The sequence below is a fragment of the Leucopleurus acutus genome (genome assembly GCF_964270905.1).
Source record: "Leucopleurus acutus genome assembly, chromosome: 16".
In the NCBI taxonomy this organism is placed as follows: domain Eukaryota; kingdom Metazoa; phylum Chordata; class Mammalia; order Artiodactyla; family Delphinidae; genus Leucopleurus; species Leucopleurus acutus.
The window spans coordinates 42,270,812-42,290,926 of record NC_139158.1 but is presented as its reverse complement, the minus strand read 5'-3'; the positions used below and the strand labels follow the sequence as shown (position 1 = coordinate 42,290,926).

The 20,115-nt window shown below is 46.2% G+C and overlaps 1 protein-coding gene across 3 annotated transcripts in view; it reads right to left on the bottom strand.

The window, feature by feature from the left end:
* KIZ (kizuna centrosomal protein) overlaps window positions 1-803 on the bottom strand; it is a 113,759-nt gene extending 112,956 nt beyond the window's left edge. For all 3 annotated transcript variants that reach the window (XM_082857721.1, XM_082857723.1, XM_082857722.1), the window contains exon 1: window positions 671-803. In XM_082857721.1, coding sequence (XP_082713847.1) covers window positions 671-759 — 89 coding nt within the window. In that variant the 5' untranslated portion in view covers window positions 760-803. The remainder of the gene's footprint in view (window positions 1-670) is intronic.
* Window positions 804-20,115: the final 19,312 nt, after the last annotated feature.

The following is a 20,115-nucleotide window of genomic DNA, read 5'->3' as shown; positions in this document are numbered from 1 at the left end:
TAATTTAGCAACTGAATAATAATTTCAACAGCCTATCTTTTATGTAGTTATTTATAGTAAATTGCTTTATAATTTTCTCTCTTTATGTGATCAAGCTGTTCTTCAGTGGTTCTCATCTTTCATGTCTTAATCAAGGTATCATGAACCCTCTGAAAGCTGGGCTTCTCCCGCTGGAAATGTCATCCCTTCGCTGGAGATCTGGCCCCACAAAAAAGCCTCCTTCATTTAAACAGGGCACATGTTTGACAAACACACACACTCTCCCGCCTGCGTTCCTGGACCTGTCATCACTGATGCAGCGCAGCTGTCAGGGTGGGATGAGAATGTGAAGAGCCGGGGAGGGGGCGTGTGGAAGGGAACCAGAGAAATTCACGGGCTGGATTGAGAGTGACAGGCAGGAGACTCCCGGTCTCACTTCTGGCCATATTCAGTGACACGGCCGCACGCTCCCGCGGGATACTGCCCATAAGGAGGTGTCTCTGGTAAACTCCGTCCTCCAGGCCCCTCCGGGAGCTCGAGGCGGGGCGGGAGGGGGGGGCGGGGGGCGTCGCAGGACTGGACCCGGGCCCAGGGGAACCGCGGGCGGGGGCAGCAGAAAGGAACAGGGGGCAGGGCTCCGGCGGACCCTCGGGCCGGCCGACTCCCCGCCCCCGCCCCGGGTAGGCCGTACCTGTCCCGCAGCCCGTGCTGGAGGCGGCCCAGCCTTTCGTAGTAGTCGGGGCTCGCCAGGGGCGCGGACAGCGCGGAGGCCCGGTGCATTCCGCCGCCGCAAGCACTCCTCACAGCCTCCGGGCGGCCGAGGCCCGAGTTGTCCGAAGCAACGGCCCCACCATGCACCGCGGGTAGACGCTGCGCCCCGACGCCGCACGGGGTGGGGCGGGGCGCCGTGGAGGGGCGGTGGCACGGCGCCGTGAGGGGTGGGGCAACTTCCTGGGGTCGTGGCGCCATGGAGGGGCGGGGAGGAGGCGGGGCAGACGGCTAGGGGGGCGGGGCGCCGTGGAAGAGGGCGGGGTGCACGCCGGCGAAGAAGAGGCGGCGTTGCGACTCAGTGCCCAGGCCTCTTTGCTTCGAGGCTGGTGTCTTCTTCTACCCCAATCGTTCGGAGTTCTCGTGGAAGAGACCCTGGCCCTCCTTCGGGCGGGTCCCTTCTCTGAAGGCCAGGTCTGAAGCCGACCCCATGATCCCCGCCCCCTAGGTAGAGGATGGAGGCTGGGCGGGAGTAATCACCTGATCATTTTTGTCTTTGGCATCAAACTGCTTTAACTTTACCAGGTGCATTCTCTCCTTCCTTCCCTTCTTACCAGTATTTGCTGAGTGCTGGGCACAGTGCTGTTTGTTTTTCTACCAGCGCTTAAAAGCAAAACAAAACACGAAAAAGACAAAATCCTCAGTCCTAAGCAGCTATGCTCAACCCTGACAGTAGACCCCGTTAGCTGAAAGCCCGTGCTGACCCTGAGGCTGTGGCTAAGGCTGTAGATCACATTGCTGGCTGGTGAAGAGGGGGAAGTTGCCAGCAAGTTGCTTGCAAAGCTGACATTTGTGCAGACAGAGCTCAGTGGACAAACGCCCTGTACAATACTTCATCAGGGACTCTGGAGCCCGCTGCCTGAGCTCCAATCTCTTCTTCCACTGCCCAGCTGTGTGACCACGTACAAATCACCCTCTTTACCCCCAGGGTTCCTCGTATGTAAAACTGGGAGGCTGTTACTACAGGACCCACCTATGTCGTTTCTATAATGATGAGATTCATTAATGTGTGTGTAATGTGTTTAGAAGGGGTCCCAGCACATAGGAAGAAGCATCAGTTTTTATCATCATCATCATCACCAACTTGGGGGAGAAGCTTTCTGAAGAACCATAACTGTATTCTGAAACCACAGGGCAGGAAAAAAGAAACTATAGAATTTCTTTAGTCTCTTATTCTTCACTTCTTTTGTTTTTTCTTTGTCATTAATTTCACTTACTTGTGTGCTAGGTGTGACAAACTAGGAAATAGATCATCAGCAAGAGAGATGGGCCATTCAAAGGTCTGCAGTGTAAAATGATGATGTTACTCAGCCTTCTCTTCACATTTGCTAGGTCCAGGGCAAGAGGATGAATGGAGACCCTCATGTCATCCGTCAAAATATTAAACAATTAAAAATCAAGATGACAAATTGTAGATAAAATATGGTCCCTCCTACCTTGACCAATGTGCCTTCATAAAAGGGGAGAATTCATACAGGGGAATTTAGTTTTCTGACTCCTTACCCAGCCTTACCGGCCCCCACCCCAGTATCCCCCTCCCCATACCAGTCCACAAGTCCTAGCTCTGTCCTCATCCCCACCTCAGCCTCCTCTTGGCCACTTCTCAGGCTGAAGGGTAAGCACACCAATGACGGTCCTCCTAGCAAGAAGGACCCAGGAAAGAGGTCTTTAAAGGCCTTGGAAAGGAGCTTAGGCCCCTTTGACCAGGGGATGTCCAGGTGATGGACACCTGGAGTGTGTCCTAGAAGAACATGTGTGTGTGTGTGTGTGTGTGTGTGTGTGTGTGTGTGAGAGACCTCCAGGCAGGCATGTCCCCTGGCGCTGGGGCCTCCTCACCTTGTATGGAGTGGCATGGCCAGACAAAGTCCAGAACAGGCTCTGTAATGTATAGAAGCCCAGGTAGGGCCTCTTGCCTGAATCTAAGGGTAGTACTGATGTTACTTTTATTTAGTTGTTATGTCACATTATACCAAGTTGATCCCATGGTAGTGAGCAAAGGTTTGCTTACTGATTTTAGTGCAAACAATATTTTACTACAACCCTGGCCAAAAAAATGCATGTATGGTGATATTTTATTTAGGACCATCCCTACCCATATTAGTTTTTTAAGGAAAAAAATCTCCAATTAATATAACTAATTATTTTCAGCAAATACACAGAGTAAGCAGATAAGACAGTCATTTAGCATCCAAAATTTTTATTCGGCCATTTTAGGAGAGTCTAAAATTAAATATAATTAAGCAGTAAATAGATAATTCAAAATAATTATAATTTGCATTCTTTGGTTGATTTATTAATGACATATGACAATCTAGATGCAGGATCCATTTATTAACAGTAACACCTAGCAAATTAAATGAATATTTCTAGAGTATTTATGCTAAAATTATGCGTTCTCAATGGTGACAGACTTTTAATAAATTCAGAGTTCTTCACTTTGAATATTTAATTTGCTGGTGCACTCTCCTTTAACATTGTTCTTAAATCCCCTTATATTAGCAGAGCTGATTTCTGTAAGCAGTTATGCTTTCAGCTCACCTGGACCACAGGCCATCAAGTCTTCCTAGATGAGCCAGGTTTCTTTTAAGCCAAAGAATGTCTTAGCTGGAAGTTAGTTAAGGAATGTAGCCTCACTCTCGTATTTTTTTAGAGGAGAAAAAGAGTTCAGGGCAGACAAGGGACTTGGCTAAGGTCATACAACCGATCATTTGTGTAATATTAATGAGCCTAGTTCCAAAGATAGGTCCCTAACAGCCCCATTAAGCAAACAGCAAGAAAAGCCAATGTTTCATCCCGGTACTCATATGGATCTTAGGGTGACCCCTATGAAGTTGCTGTTTTTGTAGCTCTAAAACAGTTGAATTAATGGATGGAAAATTGATTTTGGAAATATGTTGAAATCAGCATTTTACAAAAATGTGAACACCTGCAATTTAAAGATTAAATTCTGTGTATATGAGTCAATAACTGCTTGGATATTATATTAGTTTCCTAGGGCTGCCATGATAGAGTACCACAAACCGGGTGGCTTAAACAACAGAAATTTATTGTCTCATAGCTCTGGAGGTCAAAAGTCTGAGATCAATGTGTTGGCAGGATTGGTTCCTTCTGAGAGCAGTGAGGGAGACTCTATTGCATGCCTCTCCTCTAGCTTCTGGTGGCTTGCTGGCCATCTTTTGCATTCCTAGGCTTAGTAGATGCCTCACTCAATCCCAGCCTTTATCTTCACATGGCATTCCTCCTGTGTGCATGTATGTCTCCAGATTTCCCCTTTTATAAGGATACCAGTCATATTGGATTAGGGGTCCACCTTCCTCCAGTATGACCTCATCTTAACTAATTAGATCTGCAATGACCCTGCTTCCAACGAAGGTCACATTCTGAGGTACTGGGAGTTAGGACTTCAACATATGAATTGGGGGAGTTTGTGGGGGCTACACAATTCAACCTATAACAGACATGAACACGGGAAAGTATTTCATTTTGCAATTACTACACAGTTTGTAGGTAGATCTGACTCAAAAGTAGAAGGTGGGGGAAAGCCCGTGACATCACATGTATGTGTGTATGTAGCCCCACCTGCCACTGAGCGTCTACACCAAGGTGAGCATTTACTGCCGCATTTAAACCCCATGAGTCCTCTGAGGGCCCTGCAAGTTTAAGCAACTGGCCTAAGATCACACTGCCAGTGTGTTCTTGGCCAGTTAGTGGTAGTGTTGGAATTCAAACAGACTTTTTCCAATTCCCAAGTCCATCCTTTCTTAGCCTCCATTCTATACGGCCTTGAAACTCATCATTTGATAGTTACTGATATTTTTTATTTTCCTTGTATGAGATGTGTAAACATATATACTGTGTGACCCAGAAGGGTTTTTACATATACATAGTTCATTGTTGGGGGAAATAGTATCCCTTGACCTAGGAATGCTTTTTTTCTACATGCTGTGATACAGCATTTTGTGTTCACCATTCTGTTAATTTTCCTCCTTGGCCCTTGGAAAGACTACATTTTTAGCAGTGAGATGGGTCTGTTTGACCCAGGCTGGGCAATGAAATGTGAGCAGAAGTGACGCAGCCACTTCCAGACCTGGCCCCTGAACATCCTGTACTGTCTTCCCCACTTTTCATTAGGTGGCCAGCTGGATGCAGAGGACCCAGTGGAGAACTCTGAGGCCCTGGAAGAAGAGTGAATGGCTGTAAAGAGTACGGGACTGTAACTTGGGCAAGAAATAAACCTTTATTGTGTTGAGTCACTGATCTTTTGGAGTTGTTCGTTTCAGCAGCTAACATTACTTATCCTGAGCAATACACAAGCATTCCATGCAAGAATTACACAAATGCATCAAACTATCTTTTTGCAACATTCTCAATGAGGATATATATGACTATCCAGATGGTCAAGGAGACTGCAAACCTGGACCTCTGAGATCCAGAGTCAAGGTCTGAGGAGAGAGGCCTAGATGGCAAAGGCAAAGCTATAGTGAAGAAACGTCTAGAGCACCTCTGTCCACTGGAACCTTCAGCAATGATGGAAATGTTCTACTCTGTGCTGTCCAGTATGGTAGCCACAAGCCATATGTGACTGTTGAGCACTTTAATGTAGCTACTGCAACCCTGGAATTGAATTTTAAATTTCATTTTATTTTAACTTGTTAAAATTACAATTGTAGAGGACATGTATCTACTGACTCCTGTGTTGAACAGTGAAGCTCTAGAGATAAAGTAGAAAGATGGTTAAGCATGGTGGGGGAGAGGAGGAGGTCATGAGTCACCAGGAAGTGGAAAGCAGGAGCTAGAAGGTGAGATACCATCATTGGTGGGAGGTTATAGTGATCAGGAGGAGAGGTGTGATTGTTAATTTTACGTGTAAACTTGCTTAGGCCATGGTGCCCAGTTGTTTGGTCACATACCAGTCTAGAAGTTGCTGTGAAGGTATTTTTTAGATTTCAATCACTAGAGTTTGAGTAAAGCAGATTGCTCTGCATAATGTGGGTGGGCCTCATCAAATCAGTTGAAGGCCTTCAGAGAAAAGACTGAAGTCCCCAGAAGAAAAAGGAATTCTGCCTCCAAACTGCCAGTGTTCAGACTCCAGACAGCAGCAGCATCTCTCACTGAAATGTCCAGCCTGCAGACCTGCCCAATGGACTTGACTCTTGCTGGTCCCCACAACTGCATAGGCCAATTCCTTATAATAAATCAATTTCTCTCTCTCTGTCCAGATACAGATTTAGGTGTACCTTGGAGATATCATGGGTTCCGTTCCAGACAACCTCAATAAAGCAAACATTGCAATAAGGTGAGTCACACAAATTTTCTGGTTTCCCAGTGAATATAAAAGTTATGTTTACACTGTACTGCAGTCTATTAAGTGTGCAATAGCCTTATGTCTAAAAAAAGTACATACCTTAATTAAAAATATCTTATTGCCAAAAAGAGTGCTAACCCTCATCTGAGCCTTCAGTGAGTCATAATTTTTTGAAATAGCAACATGTAAGAACACTGATCACAGATCACCATAACAAATATAATAATTTAAAAGTTTGAAATATTGAGAGACTTACCAAAATGTGACACAGAGACATGAAGTGAGCAAGTACTATTGGAAAAATGGCACCGATGGACTTGCTCGGGGCAGGGTTGCCACAAACCTTCAATTTGCAAAAAACTCAGTATCTGTGAAGTGCAATAAAGTGAAGCACAGAACAATGAGGTATGTCTGTATATCTATCTATCTATCTATCTATCTATCTATCTATCTATCTATCTATTGATCTATCATACTGTTTCTGTTTCTCTGGAGAAGCCTGACTAATTAATACAGGAAGGCAAGAGGTTACTAAGAGCATTTTGCTCTAAGGCATTTGTAATAGCTCATTTAAAACAATAAGAATAGGATGCAAATTCCAATAAATAAAGTGAAAACATAGATTTCCTCATATGACTTCATATCATGTAAACCAACAATTAACGTGTGGATCTTTAAAATATGCGAGATATATGAAAGCTAAATAACAGCTGAAAAATAGAATAACAGAATCATTGAATGGCTCTGCTAGAGATTCGGTTCTTAAAGGAGATGGGCTCGCTCTGCCCCACAGCTTCCATGTGCCCATGATTTCCCTGAAGCCCTTGAATTTGTGCTTCCGTGAGGTCTCCAGGATTCTCCCATTATTGAATGGAATCCTCAGAGGCATTAGACTTAGAGCACCAAATCCTACACTCTTCTCCCTGCAGGACTGGGTGGTGGCTTGGTTCCACCTGGCCAGGTATGTCCCAGATCCCTGGGTGCAGGAGCAGCAGCCCTGCATCCTTGTAGGTGTTGACGTCACGTGTGAACAATCTGAATGCTGAGATTCTCCTCAAAAATCATTTGGTGGATTTCATAATTGTTTGCCACTTGCATGCACTTCTCATCAGGGTTCAACGAGTACTCCTAACTACAAGGATTGGAAACAAAGGGATGCTCTAGACCTGCTCTTAAAACTCGGCAGGCAGGTTGAAACCAAAGGGTTTTGCGTAATAAATACCATTGAATTTGATGGCTGTGTGTTTGTGTTTACCAGGTGACAGGGCACCGGATGTAGAACTTCTACTTTTCACATCAGCTACAATTATCCACGGCATGTGTCTTTGTAGAAATGTTGGCTTCAGTCATCCCTGGGGTACCTGGATGGTGACTGCCACACAGAACACCCTCCCGGAGTAAATAAACACTTGCCATGTGTCCTAGAGAAGAGGTAGAATACAGAGGCTGAGGATTCAGGCTCGGGTCCCCCTCTGTGTGGTATACTACCACTTCCTCTTGCAAGCTGTGTGACCTTGGGCAGATTACTTAACCTTGCTGTGCCTCAAATGCCTCATCTGCAAAATGGTGATGGTAATAGTACCTTCCTCTTAGGCTTGTTGAGAGGATTAAATGTGGTAGTCTGTGTGATGCACGTAGAATCATGTCTGGTAGAGTTAGCCCTCAATAAATATACGCTGGTGTCACTTCTTAGAAGGCAAGAACAATATCCCTTTGGGAGATGGGGAGAGTCATCAGAGGTAAAGGCCCACGTTCTGCTTCGGACTATTTGTCTCTAGCTCTCTAGCTCTCAAAGCCATTTCCCAAGCTTCCTCTCCATCTTTATCAACCTTGCTGGCTCTGCACTCACACGCCAACTCAGAGGGGTCCAGTCACCTGAACTCATGGCTGATGACACAGCAGGTGACATTCAGCTGGGAACCTCAACCCGAGATTCAGTTTCATTCTTTTGTGTCTAACCTGGATGTAGGAGGGATCCCAGCCCATCACCCCTCAGGAGTAGAAATCCAGGCCACGGAAGGGAGTGCCCAGCACCACGTTGTCCAAAGACCACATGCTTGGGAATCAGAAGACCTGAATTCAAATCCCAACTCTGCCTTATACCAGCTGTGTGGCTCTGAGCACATTTCTTAACATCTTAAATGCTTCATTTTTCTCATTTCTAAACTCAGAGTAACAAATTTTTATTTATGGAGTTATTGTGAGATATGAAGGAGGTAACATTTGAGAAGCTCTTAGCACAAGCCTGGCCGTAGAAAACATTCATTGAGCAAGTGGTTCCCACACCTCCCTGAGGACAAGGAACGCTCCTAATTTCCTAGGACTTTTCAGTGTAACCAAAGGGGAATGGCAACAAGTTCATTTTGTTATTGGGGGTGTGCGTGTGCACGTGCATCAATAAATAGCATCAAATAGTTCATATTAATGGAGGCTCTTCCTAGCTCTTTACATGTACTATCCCCATTTTCCAGATGAGGAGTTTGGGGCACATCAAGGTTAAGCAATCCAGCCAAGACCACACAGCTCACAAGAGCGGGCATGGTGTTGTAACCCCACCAGACAACACAGAGCCCAAACCCTCCATCTTCTCCAGCTTCTCACCATGACAAGTGTTTGTTGGCGCAGGGAAACTTAGGGACGAGAGGCCATGTCCTGTCCAGGGTGGGCCACTGCAGCTGGAACGGAAGCTGGAATGGGTCTGTGGAGGTCTGACAGACACCACTTCTCCCCAGGGTGGACTTTTTTGGGTTGGACTCAATTGGAATCTTTTCAGCTCTTTAAATAATGCACCGTGAGTATTTTAAAGCCATGGTTTGTTACCACAACTCAACTGTAAGTCTTCCGCAGAGAGAAAGACGCATCTATTCCTTTGGCGTTCTTCAGCTCAGCTCTGGGACTAGAACCCAGCCCAGAGGACCACTCCAAGATACTGGCTGATAGGACAATGTAGCCATTAAAAAAAATTAAGGTATATTAGCACAAGGAACTATATTCAATATCCTGTGAGAAACCATAATGAAAAAGAATATAAGAAAAGAATGTATATAGGTGTATAACTGAGTCACTTTGCTGTACAACAGAGACTGGCACATTGTAAATCAACTATACTTCAATAAAAAAATAGTAATAAAAAAGAAAAAGAAAAAGAAACCCAAAGCAACCAAAAAACTTGAGGTATAGTTCACAGTTCATAAAATTCACCCTTTCGGTGGTTTTTAGTATATCCACAAAGTTGTGCAACCATCACAACTATCTAATTCTAGAACATTTTATCACCCTCCAAAGAAACTCTCTACCCGTTAGCAGTCACTCTCCCTTCCTATGGGCACCCCTGGTCCCTGGCTACCACCAATCTACTTTCTGTCTCTGTGGATTTGCCTGTGGAAATCTTATATGAATACAATTACACGATATGTAGCATTGTGTCTGAAGAAGACATTATTTTCTCCGTATGTTAGGATGGTCAGTGTGGAAGCTGACTTCTACGGTGGCCCCTGTATTAGCTGCTCCAGCTCTCATAACAGAGTTCCACAGACTCGGTGGCTTAAAGAACAGAAATTTCTTTTCTCACAGTTCTGGAGCCTAGAAGAGATCAAGGTTTAGGCAGGGCTGGTTTCTTCTGAAACCTGTCTCCTTGGCTTGCAGAGACGTCATGGTCTCCCTGTGTCTTTGCATGGTTTTCCCTCTGTGCACGTCTGTGTTCCAATCTCCCTTTTGATAAGGACACCCGTCATTTTGGATTAGCGCCACCCATCCTAGTGACTTCATTTTACCTCAGTCACCTCTTTAAAGGGCCTGTCTCCAAATATAGTCACATTCTGAGGTACCGGGGATTAAGGCTTCAACATATGAGTTTTGGGGGACACAACTCAGCCCATGACAGCCCCCCCGTGTTCCTTTCCATCAGGAATTCATGCTCATGTGCAGTCCCTTCCCATTGAATAAGGGCTAACGTGTGTGATGGTGTGTGACATCCAAAGATGGCTCACTGTGAAGTAAACCAGCCACTATATTGTGAGGAAGCCCAAGCTGTCCTGAAGAAGGGCCACTGGAGGGTAACTGGGGCCCCCCTCGAACTGCCAGTGTCACCTTACCACCATGTGAGGGAGTGGAAATGGGTCCTCCAGCCCTGTCCCCACTCCTGATGACTGCAGCTCTAGCCAACATCTGACTGCAACCTCGTGAGAGACCTCCAGAGAGAATGGGCCGGCCAAGCTGCTCTTGAATTCTGACCCACAGAACCATGAGATAATAAATGGTCCTTTTAATTTTAAGTCACTAAGTTTTGGGCTGATTTGTTATGCAGCATTAGATAACTGATACAGCTGAGGCAGAATGGTACTTGTTGAAGAAGTCAGTGATTATTATATACTCACTGTCTTTCAGCCATAGGATCATTTGTGGGAGTCATCTTCAAGCCTCACAAGAGCTCTGTAAAATGTATATTATTATCACAGTTTCATTGAGGCTTGTGGTTAAGGAACTCACTGAGGATTTAAATCTATGTGCTTTCTACTACATCCCTGGATCCCTACTGTAGGATAGCCTCACCCGGGACTGGATTGGGTCCACAGTGAACTACTTACTAGCAGTTAGCAGCAACAGGAGTGACCCAAAATGTGTCTCCTACTTACCTTGGGATTCTACTTGGGAAAAATCATCCTTCTGCATTTAATATTTCTTTCTCTTTTTTTCCCTCATATATTTCTTTCCTTTCTATTTTCCTGTGTGTGTGTATCTATGTGTGCCTGTGCTTGTATTTCAGTGTCTTCAAACAAAAATGATTTACTGTTTCTCATGAACCTATGGGCTGGATGGGCTCAGCCAGGTGACCTGGATTACATATTAGCCTGCATTCAACCAGGAGCTCAGCTGAGGCTGGAAAAATGTCCATTGGGGCTTCACCCTTATACCTGGGCTTTGGTAAAGCAATTGGCTGGACCTCGGTCCACATGGTCCTGCATCATTCAATGGTCTGGCTTCTTTCTACAGTAGCTGGCTGCTGAGAAAGCGCTCATATATTTCATTATTTACTTATAAAGCAATACATCATGCAAAATTCTGTGGAAAAGATATACAGTAAAAATATCCCTCTAATCACTGCCACCAGCTTCCAGCTTCTTTTTCTGGTGTGCAACCAGTTACCATTTTCTTATGTAACTTTTCTGAGTGATTCTGAGCACATATATAAGTCTATGTCCATATGTATATGAGTATCTCTACATTTCTTTTTTATTGAAGTATAGTTGATTTATAATGCTGTATCAGTTTCAGGTGTACAGCAAAGTGATTCAGTTATACATATAAATGTATATCTATTCTTTATCAGATTCTTTTCTATTATAGGTTATTGCAAGATATTGAATATAGTTCCTTGTGCTATACAGTAGGTCCTTGTTGTTTATCTATTTTATATATATTAGTGTGTATCTGTTGATCCCAAACTCCTAATTGATCCCTCCCTTACCCCCCCATTACCCTTTGATAACCATAAGAGTGTTTTCTGTGTCTGTGAGTCTATTTTGCTTTGTAAATAAACTCATCTGTATCATTTTTTTATATTCCACATATAAGTGATATCATATGACATTTGTCTTTCTCTGTCAGACTTACTTCACTTAGTATGATAATCTCTAGGTCCATCCATGCTGCTGTAAATGGCATTCTTTCATTCTTTTTTATGGCTAAGTAATATTCCATTGTGTATATGTATCACATCTTCTTTATGCATTCATATGTCGATGGACATTTAGGGTGCTTCCATGTCTTGGCTACTATAAATAGTGCTTCTATGAACACTGGAATGCATGTATCCTTTTAAATTAGAGTTTTTGTCTTTTTCAGATATATGCCCAGGAGTGGGATTGCTGGATCATATGGTAGCTCTACTATTTTTTTTTAACTTTTTAAAATTAATTAATTAATTAATTAATTTTTGGCTGCATTGGGTCTTCGTCGCTGCATGCAGGCTTTCTCTAGTTGTGGCACGCGGGGGCTGGCTACTCTTTGTTGTGGTGCGCGGACTTCTCATTGCAGTGGCTTCTCTTGTTGTGGAGCACAGGCTCTAGGCACGTGGGCTTCAGTAGTTGTGGCTTGTGGGCTCAGTAGTTGTGGCACATGGGCTTAGTTGCTCCACGACATGTGGGATCTTCCTCGACCAGGGCTCGAACCCGTGTCCCCTGCATTGGCAGGTGGATTCTTAACCATTGTGCCACCAGGGAAGTCATGGTAGCTCTACTTTTACTTTTTAAGGAAACTCCATACTATTCTACATCTACATTTCTATATCTATAACTATTGTATCACTTAAAATATACATGGTAATATTCTTTACACATTTCCGCACCTTGTGTTATGCTTAACCTATCTTAGAGATCTTTCTGTATCAGTGTATGTAGGACTATAACTCTGCCTCATTCTATATGCAGCAATATAGTGTTTCATTTTATGGATATCACATGAAGCAGTTTAATCAGTCCTCTCTTGATGGACTTGTTTTTATTTTGTACACTATGATATTGACAGTGGTGTCATTTAATGCAGTAACTTCTATTTACTTTCTAAAAATTGACTTAATAATGTCATTGGGATAGGCATCTTTCTGGTACAACAGAGCGCCACCCCACTATAGAACTGCTAATGGGTCAAAATGCATGCGTGTGCCATGCATATGGAAACACATGCTTCAGGAGAGGCTGCTGACACCTACCTCTGCGCTTTTAAAAACTTATATCATTAAGTCATACGTCCAGATGTGCTCCCCTCTTTAAGCCCCCTCTCCCCAGTTTTCATTAGATTTTTTAACACCCCATACCACTATTATTCCATTATCTTAGAGAAAATTTCCCTCCTCGGCTTCAGTGACGTGACCTGAACCCCTACTTCAATCGTTAGCTGTTGTAACCACATACAATCAGACCCATACTTGGTAATACCAGCCTTAGGAGACAGGCATGGCGGAGTCAGTGCTGCCTTGTTGGTGTCCAGGTATACACTGCTTGATATCGGGTCATCATTGTTTCAAGTGTATTACTCCATATCCAGTAGGACTAGAGGATGTACTCGAGAGCCAGAAGACCTGGGTTCTAACTCTAGTTCTGCTTCTAGTTAGCTTCATCATTTGTCAAATGACCTGTCTTGGTTCCATTCCCAAAAGCAGATCTCAAGACAAGGTTTTGGGGCACAAGTAGTTTATTTAGGAGGTGACCCCAGGAAGTGGTTGAGAAAGAGAGGATGTGACACAGGGGAGGGAAGGAGGCAGATATAGGTACTTTAATCAGCATGTTATCACTGTGGGCAAGTGTGGCTCAATTCAACGGAGCCTGTAAGGGACTGTATAGAATAGAACGAAATCATCCTGATGGCGGGATGGAGAGTTGCCCCTGGCATGTTAGCTGCCTAGTGTTTCCAATCTTCCATGGACCAGAGAACACCCTCAGGCAGAGAGAGGCAGGATGTCTTTGGCTGGAGAGAAACCATGAAGGTATCATCCAGGCTGAATCAAGGGGAAATGGACTCTGACAGACTCTGCTATGTTTAGAAACAGCATATATATTAGCTAAGAACCTAGCCTTTGTCTCCTTAATGGAAAGTACTTCCTGATAGGTGAATAAGTAAGGACTTTCCGAGCACTTACTCTGGGCCTAAAGGGTGCTTAGCATTTGGGGGCACGAAAGAAGTTTTCATAGAGAGCCTAGAACATGAGGCAGACACTGAATGTGTGCCCTTTAACACACATGAGACCATCAATCTTAAGATAGTGTGGCAAGGTAAGCATTATTATCCTGAGGCTCAGAGAGGTTGATTCTCCTGTTCAAGGTCCTACAGCCGACAGAGAAATAGAGATCCACCCATGGTTATCTACATGACAAATGTCCTCTCATCTGGCTAAAGCTGTGTCTGACCTCTGGTTTCTACTGCCTTGTGGAGAACTAATAAGTGAGCTTTATTAAGGTTGTAGGATAAAAGATCAATATACAAAAATGACTGTATTTTTATATGCCAGCAACAAACAAAAGGAAATCAAAATTTAAAAAAAATACCTTTTATAATAAAAATATGAAATACTTAGGGAAAATCTGACAAAAGATGTGAAAGTTCTATACACTGAAGACTGTGTATATTGCTGAGAGACATTAAAGAAGATCTAAATTAATGAAGAGAAATATGGGTCAGGAGGCTCAACGTTGTTAAGATGTCAATTCTCCCCAAATTGATCTATAGATTCAGTGGAATCTCAGTCACAATCCCAGTAGGCTTTTTTTGTAGAAATTGATAAGCTGATTCTAAAATTCATATGGTAATGCAAAGGACCTAGAATAGCCCAAATAACTCTAAAAAAGAAAGTTGGAGAAGTAAGTCTGATTTCAAGACTTATTACAAGGCTATAATAATCCACTACTCTGCTCAGCAGGAAACTGTTCAACTGCCCTGCATGATTCAGATTGAAGAAATTGGGGCATGCACAGAAGCTGGACAATGGGTGGGATTGGGGATGAACCGGTCTCATCCAGGCAATCACACCTCCAGCATTCCTGAAAGAGTCAAATGGGATGATGTCTGCAAAAGCAGTTTCATGAAGAAAAATAGTCAAATGAATGGAAGGAATTCATTTTTCTAATTTCTGGTGGGTCCATTCAAGAAAACGTTCGTGTTTTAATTTTTTGTTTTTGCAAGCTCCCACGTACTCTTTTTTTTTTTTTTTTTTTTTTTTTTTGCGGTACGCGGGCCTCTCACTGTCGCGGCCTCTCCCGTCGCGGAGCACAGGCTCCGGACGCACAGGCCCAGCTGCCATGGCTCACGGGCCCAGCCGCTCCGCGGCATGTGGGATCCTCCCGGACCAGGGCACGAATCCGTGTCCCCTGCATCGGCAAGCGGAGTCTCAACCACTAAGCCACCAGGGAAGCCCCTCCCACGTACTCTTGATCCTCCTTCTGCATTTCAGAAGTAGTCAATTGGCTAGTCCACCAGTCCACGCTGTTGGGATCATTTCAGGTTATGCTGAAGTCTCCAGTTTTAAAATCAAATCTTCAGATTTGATTTTCAGCAGGCAGTTGCCAATGGCCCACTCTAACTAGACAGAGCACCTGGGACAGAAAGCCATGTCTCAGTCTGTACAATTGTCCCTATTATTGCAAAACATAGGTAGGCATGAACTGCCTGGATAAAGATAGTCAAGACAGTTTTTTCCTCTGTTGGTTTATTTTAAAGAAATCACACCATATTATGGTATTTTTCCCCCTTTCTAGCTTCTTTAGGATTTATGTATTGCACCTAGCTCTGTGTGTGTGTGTGTGTGTGTGTGTGTGTGTGTGTGTGTATGTGTGTGTTGAGTTTTTGATACCTATCTCTTTGTGTTGGTAGGGTAGAAAAATGCAGACAACATATTAATAGGAGAGAAAATATCTCAAGAAAGGTCTTGGACACATTTAATAATATCGATAATATTCTGTGGTAAAGCATCTTGACCACAGGGTCAAGATGTATATACTTATTTGCTTATTAAATTGATTACACTTTCTGGTGGAAAAGGTGAAACGCAATTTACCTGCTAAGGATTTTGACCGTGCCCTGGGTTTGACATTTGTTTTTATATTTTTAAAAGGGAAGTAATTTCATTTCTCTAAGATTTGTTTAGAAAACTTTGCCAACTTATCTAAATTCACAGCCATTTCCTACAGGAGCTGGCCTTCTCTTGATACACACTTGCCTTAGCTTATGCTAACGTGGGGAAGGACTTCATTTGGGAATTACATTTCTTTCAAGACTGATTTCAAACTGGATATTTAAAGAATGTTGGCTGACAGATTCTTACCTACATCACCCCCTCTAGAGGGGGGTGTTTAGTTTTTTGCTTATAGTTTTATTGCTCTTTTGGTTATTGTTCTCCTGATGTGTGAGATCCTGAACGCCAAGAACTAATTACCCTCTTTTGTGCCACTAGGACAACTTTTTTTTTTTTTTTTTTTTTTTTTTTTTTGCGGTACGCGGGCCTCTCACTGTTGTGGCCTCTCCCGTTGCGGAGCACAGGCTCCGGACGCGCAGGCTCAGCGGCCGTGGCTCACGGGTCCAGCCGCTCCGCGGCATGTGGGATCTTCCCGGACCGGGGCACGAACCCGTGTCCCCTGCATCGGCAGGCGGACTCGCAAGCACTGCGCCACCAGGGAAGCCCCACTGGGACAACTTTTAACGAGCACTTTTTTTCTTCATTGTATGGAATCAAATCATATGAACTCTCATTTAATTGGTTTATTCTTTTAAAACATCCATCTACTAGAAATAGGGAAAGGGGAGGAAAACTAGAAAATAAAACCAGTTTGTAAAAACTTTAGAGTGAAAAACATGGATTATTTTTAAAAAGAAAACCTCACATTAAGGATTTAATTTTAAAAATCCTTTATTTTCCTGTCTTCGCATCTGTAGTATGCAAAAGGCAAGAGAGCTCCCTTTGAGTTGGGAAAAAGTTGTTCTTTGAAATGACTTCAGTGATACGATTTCATCTGTATTTCAAACGCATTAATTTCATACCGTCCAAAGTAGGTAATGAAGATACACTAATTCAGGTCAAATTCACCCTCCGGAAAAACTGCAAATTAAGATGCTGTTGATTGATACGCCGCTGGTGTCTTAATCGTCGTGATCAAAATCCAGATCCTCGGGAAAGGGGCCCGGGAGGGATGCGTCTGGGCTTTTAACAAACCCTAGCCTAGACCAAACTCAGAAGCCCAGCCCGCTCTTTTTCAAACCTTTTTCCAGGCAAGAGGCCCCGACAGCCCGCGTGGGGCTCGTAGTATTTCTCGAGTGCTTCGACACCCCCCTCGTCCCCCAAACCCAGACACACTCCGACCCCGCGAACTGGTCTGGGCTGTCAAAACTCGCGGAGGCGTGTTGAGTCCCAGTAACTCGCACGATGATTAATGAGCGGCTTGATAATTTAATATCGCGTGTGATTAAATTATAAGGCGTGGGGGAGGGGAGTATGGGCCTACGCCGCGGAGCCAGCACGCGCAAAGCCGCGCTCATCCTCCGCGCAGAGCCCAGCGAGGTCGGGCGAGCGGCGGCTCCGCGCCTTCGCAAGGTTAGTGGGTCTAGGAGCGGAGCGCGGCGGGGCGGGGCGGGGCGGGGCTGGGGGGAGGTTGGCTCGCTCGCGGAGGGGAGGGAGTGTGCGCTCCGGACCGCTCGGGTCTGAGCCGCAGAACTGGGCAAGCGGCCGGCTCTTCCCCGGCAAAGGCGCGGAGGGGCCGGGAGGGAGATGGTCCCCGGCAAGAGGAGATATCTTTCTTAACTCCCCGCCTCTCGGCCACAGGGCCCTAGGGAGTCCCTGGGACCCCGGGACCCCTGGGAAAAAGGGGAGTGAGGCCTGGCACCGCGGGGTTTCCTCCCGCCCCCTCCCCCGGGCCTGGACTTTGAGAGGGTTTCCCTGAAGGCGGGGAGGTGGCGGCAGGTTTGAGCCATCCAAGTCCCCTCTCTCCCCCAGCCGAGGCCCCCAGCCCCGTCCCGTGTGGGGCGGGGTCCGTGCCCCCTGGGTCCAGGCAAGTCCAGGAGGAGAGAGGGACTCTCAAGCCGCGCAGGAGCCTGCAGCCCCGGGAGAGCGCAGCGAGGTTGACAAAAACGCGTGGCCCATCTCCGGGGTTCCCAGCTTCATTTACTGGGGAGGAGGTGAGGGAATGTGATCTAGGCCCTTTCGAGGTTACTGGGGGACTCCTCACTGTCACTTCCTTCTCCTTAAAAGCCCGTGGACAGGCTCGGGCGTGGCCCCCCTTCCTCCGGGAGAAGTGGGAGCGCAGGTTTGGAGGCGATCGCCTCGCGTTGGCCTGCGCGGGGGGAAGGGGTCCGCTGTCCTCGCGTTGTTGCCGCCGCCCCGGCTGCCCCGAGCCAGTCCGGCGGCTGCTTGTGCTGCAGAGCTGAGTGGCGGGGCTGCGCGGAGACCCCGAGAGGCCACTCGAGGGCAGAGGAAGCGTGGTCTCTCACTTCCTGATTGCATCGCGGGGCTTAAAGTTTAGCCGGAGGAGGGCCTCGAGAGGCGAGATGTCCCCAGAAGCCCCTCGGGAACGGCATCCCGGGCGGTACGGACGCCGAGCAGGAGCGTGCGAGGAATAAGCACCGCCACCGGGCTCTGGAGGGCCGGGCGTCCAGGCCGTGCCCCGGGCCTGGCAGGAGGACCGATGCCGGCTGGATTTTCAGGCAGGCGACGAATCCTGGAGCGGACGCCGCGGGCTGAACCCAGGCTATCCCGCTTTCCTTCAGCCAGAGAGGCCCCAGATTGCTCCAGGAGCGGCCGCCTAGTGTCCTGTGCCTTGGACTCCAGGTGCGGTGGCAGAACGTGCCTCCGTGAAAGGGATAGAAGCGTCGTCGGCGTGGTTCCTTCCGACTTGCGGGAATTACCATCCTTCCTCGGCTTCTCTAGATTACGTGGAAGCAGCGCCAAGAAAGAGGGGAAATCACGAACAACCAAATGGACTTGTAAACACAGGTCATAGGATGGGGAAAAAAAGAAAAGAAATATTTTGTCTCAAAACACTCCAAGAGAATATTAAAAACTAAAATAAAACTGCCTAGCTAGAGCAAAAACAAGCCACGAATTGGTTCTAGTAGGCTCAGCCTGAAATGCCTCAATTAGTACAGTGTATGCTGTACCTACAACTCCAGGATATTCGGAACACAAAAAATCCTGCGTAAGAAAAAAATTTGAAGGGGTGTGTGTGCGGAGGAATCGACCAGAAGCCTTATCTCGTCCTTGGCCCGAGTGTGGCTCTGGGGCTGCCTTTCTCCCGGGTGAGATTGGTCCGGACGAAGCCTCTGTGTCCAGGCTCGCAGGCTCTACAGAGGAGGCCGCTCCCCTCGTGGGGCCTGCATAATAAGTAAAAAGGATTTATGGGCAAGGCTGCTGCTTGCGCGCCTCTGCCACCGGGAGTGATTCCGCAGAGAGGTGGCCCCAGGTATCATCAGTGTGCGCCCTGGCGCTCCACCCCGGGCACCCACACACCCCGAGGCCAGACGCGGAGGCTACGGACTGCCGCTTTCATAAGATTTTACGCTGTTCATAAAATCATTCCTTAAATTTGCTTCTCGTCCGTGCTTCTCTCAGACATAAGCTGAACCCCTATAGCTGGCTGTCACTAAAAACAGCGGCTGGGCCTACGGAGGACAATTTAAAAGCTCGGGGCCAACTTTTTCCTCCCAAATGTGCCACATGCCGTGGGAATAACAGGCAACTCCTGGACCCAGTATTTTCCCTGGGAATTAAGTTTGAGTTCTGAAAACAGGACTGGGAAGATCCCAGGCACAAATGTGTCCTTGGAAGGAAAGACTCCGCGTTCTCAATATTAACACGGGAGGATGAGGGGGGCTAAGCTAGGTTTTATTTCGCAGATTATCATTAATCTGTTGTCTGACTAAATGACGCCAGGACGCTGAAGAAGAGTGCAGTCTCCAATTTCTAACGACTCCCAAAGTTGCGAGAGAAGGAAGAGTTCCTTTTATTCTTTCATCCACAAGATCACTCGTGTCTAATGATGTCGGCCACCTGCAAAATGACGTCGAAGTCGGTGGCGCATCGGGTGGCATTGCCAGCCCAACGTGCCAGGACACGAGCCGAGCGGCAGATTCGCTGCCTCCCGAGGGCGAGCTCGCACGTTCATTTCACCCCTCGCTCTCAGCCCCGCTGTCGAACACCATTTAGGCCAAGATCGGGTGTAATGGGAAACACTATCAGCAGACAATTACCCTTTCAGAGGATTCACTTCTCCTCACAGACACTGTTATTTGAGAAATAGGATCATTTGATTTCATATTGCACTAAATAACACCCAGCCGGTTCAAATTGCCAGCTTCTTAAAAACCGCCCATCGGAATAAATTGCAGCGGCCTCTTTTGCTTTTCAGGGCAATGTGATGGGCACCGGGCAGAACTCGCAAAAATAACTACAAAGCCAGCCCGAAGCCGTCGCTATTGGTGGGAACAGCTCTGCTACCCCGCAGGCAAAGGCATTCAGCCACGCAGTTTCAAGCTACCGCCCCCTCCGCCCGCCAACTTAGAGACGGTTCAACCTCTTGGCTTTGGAA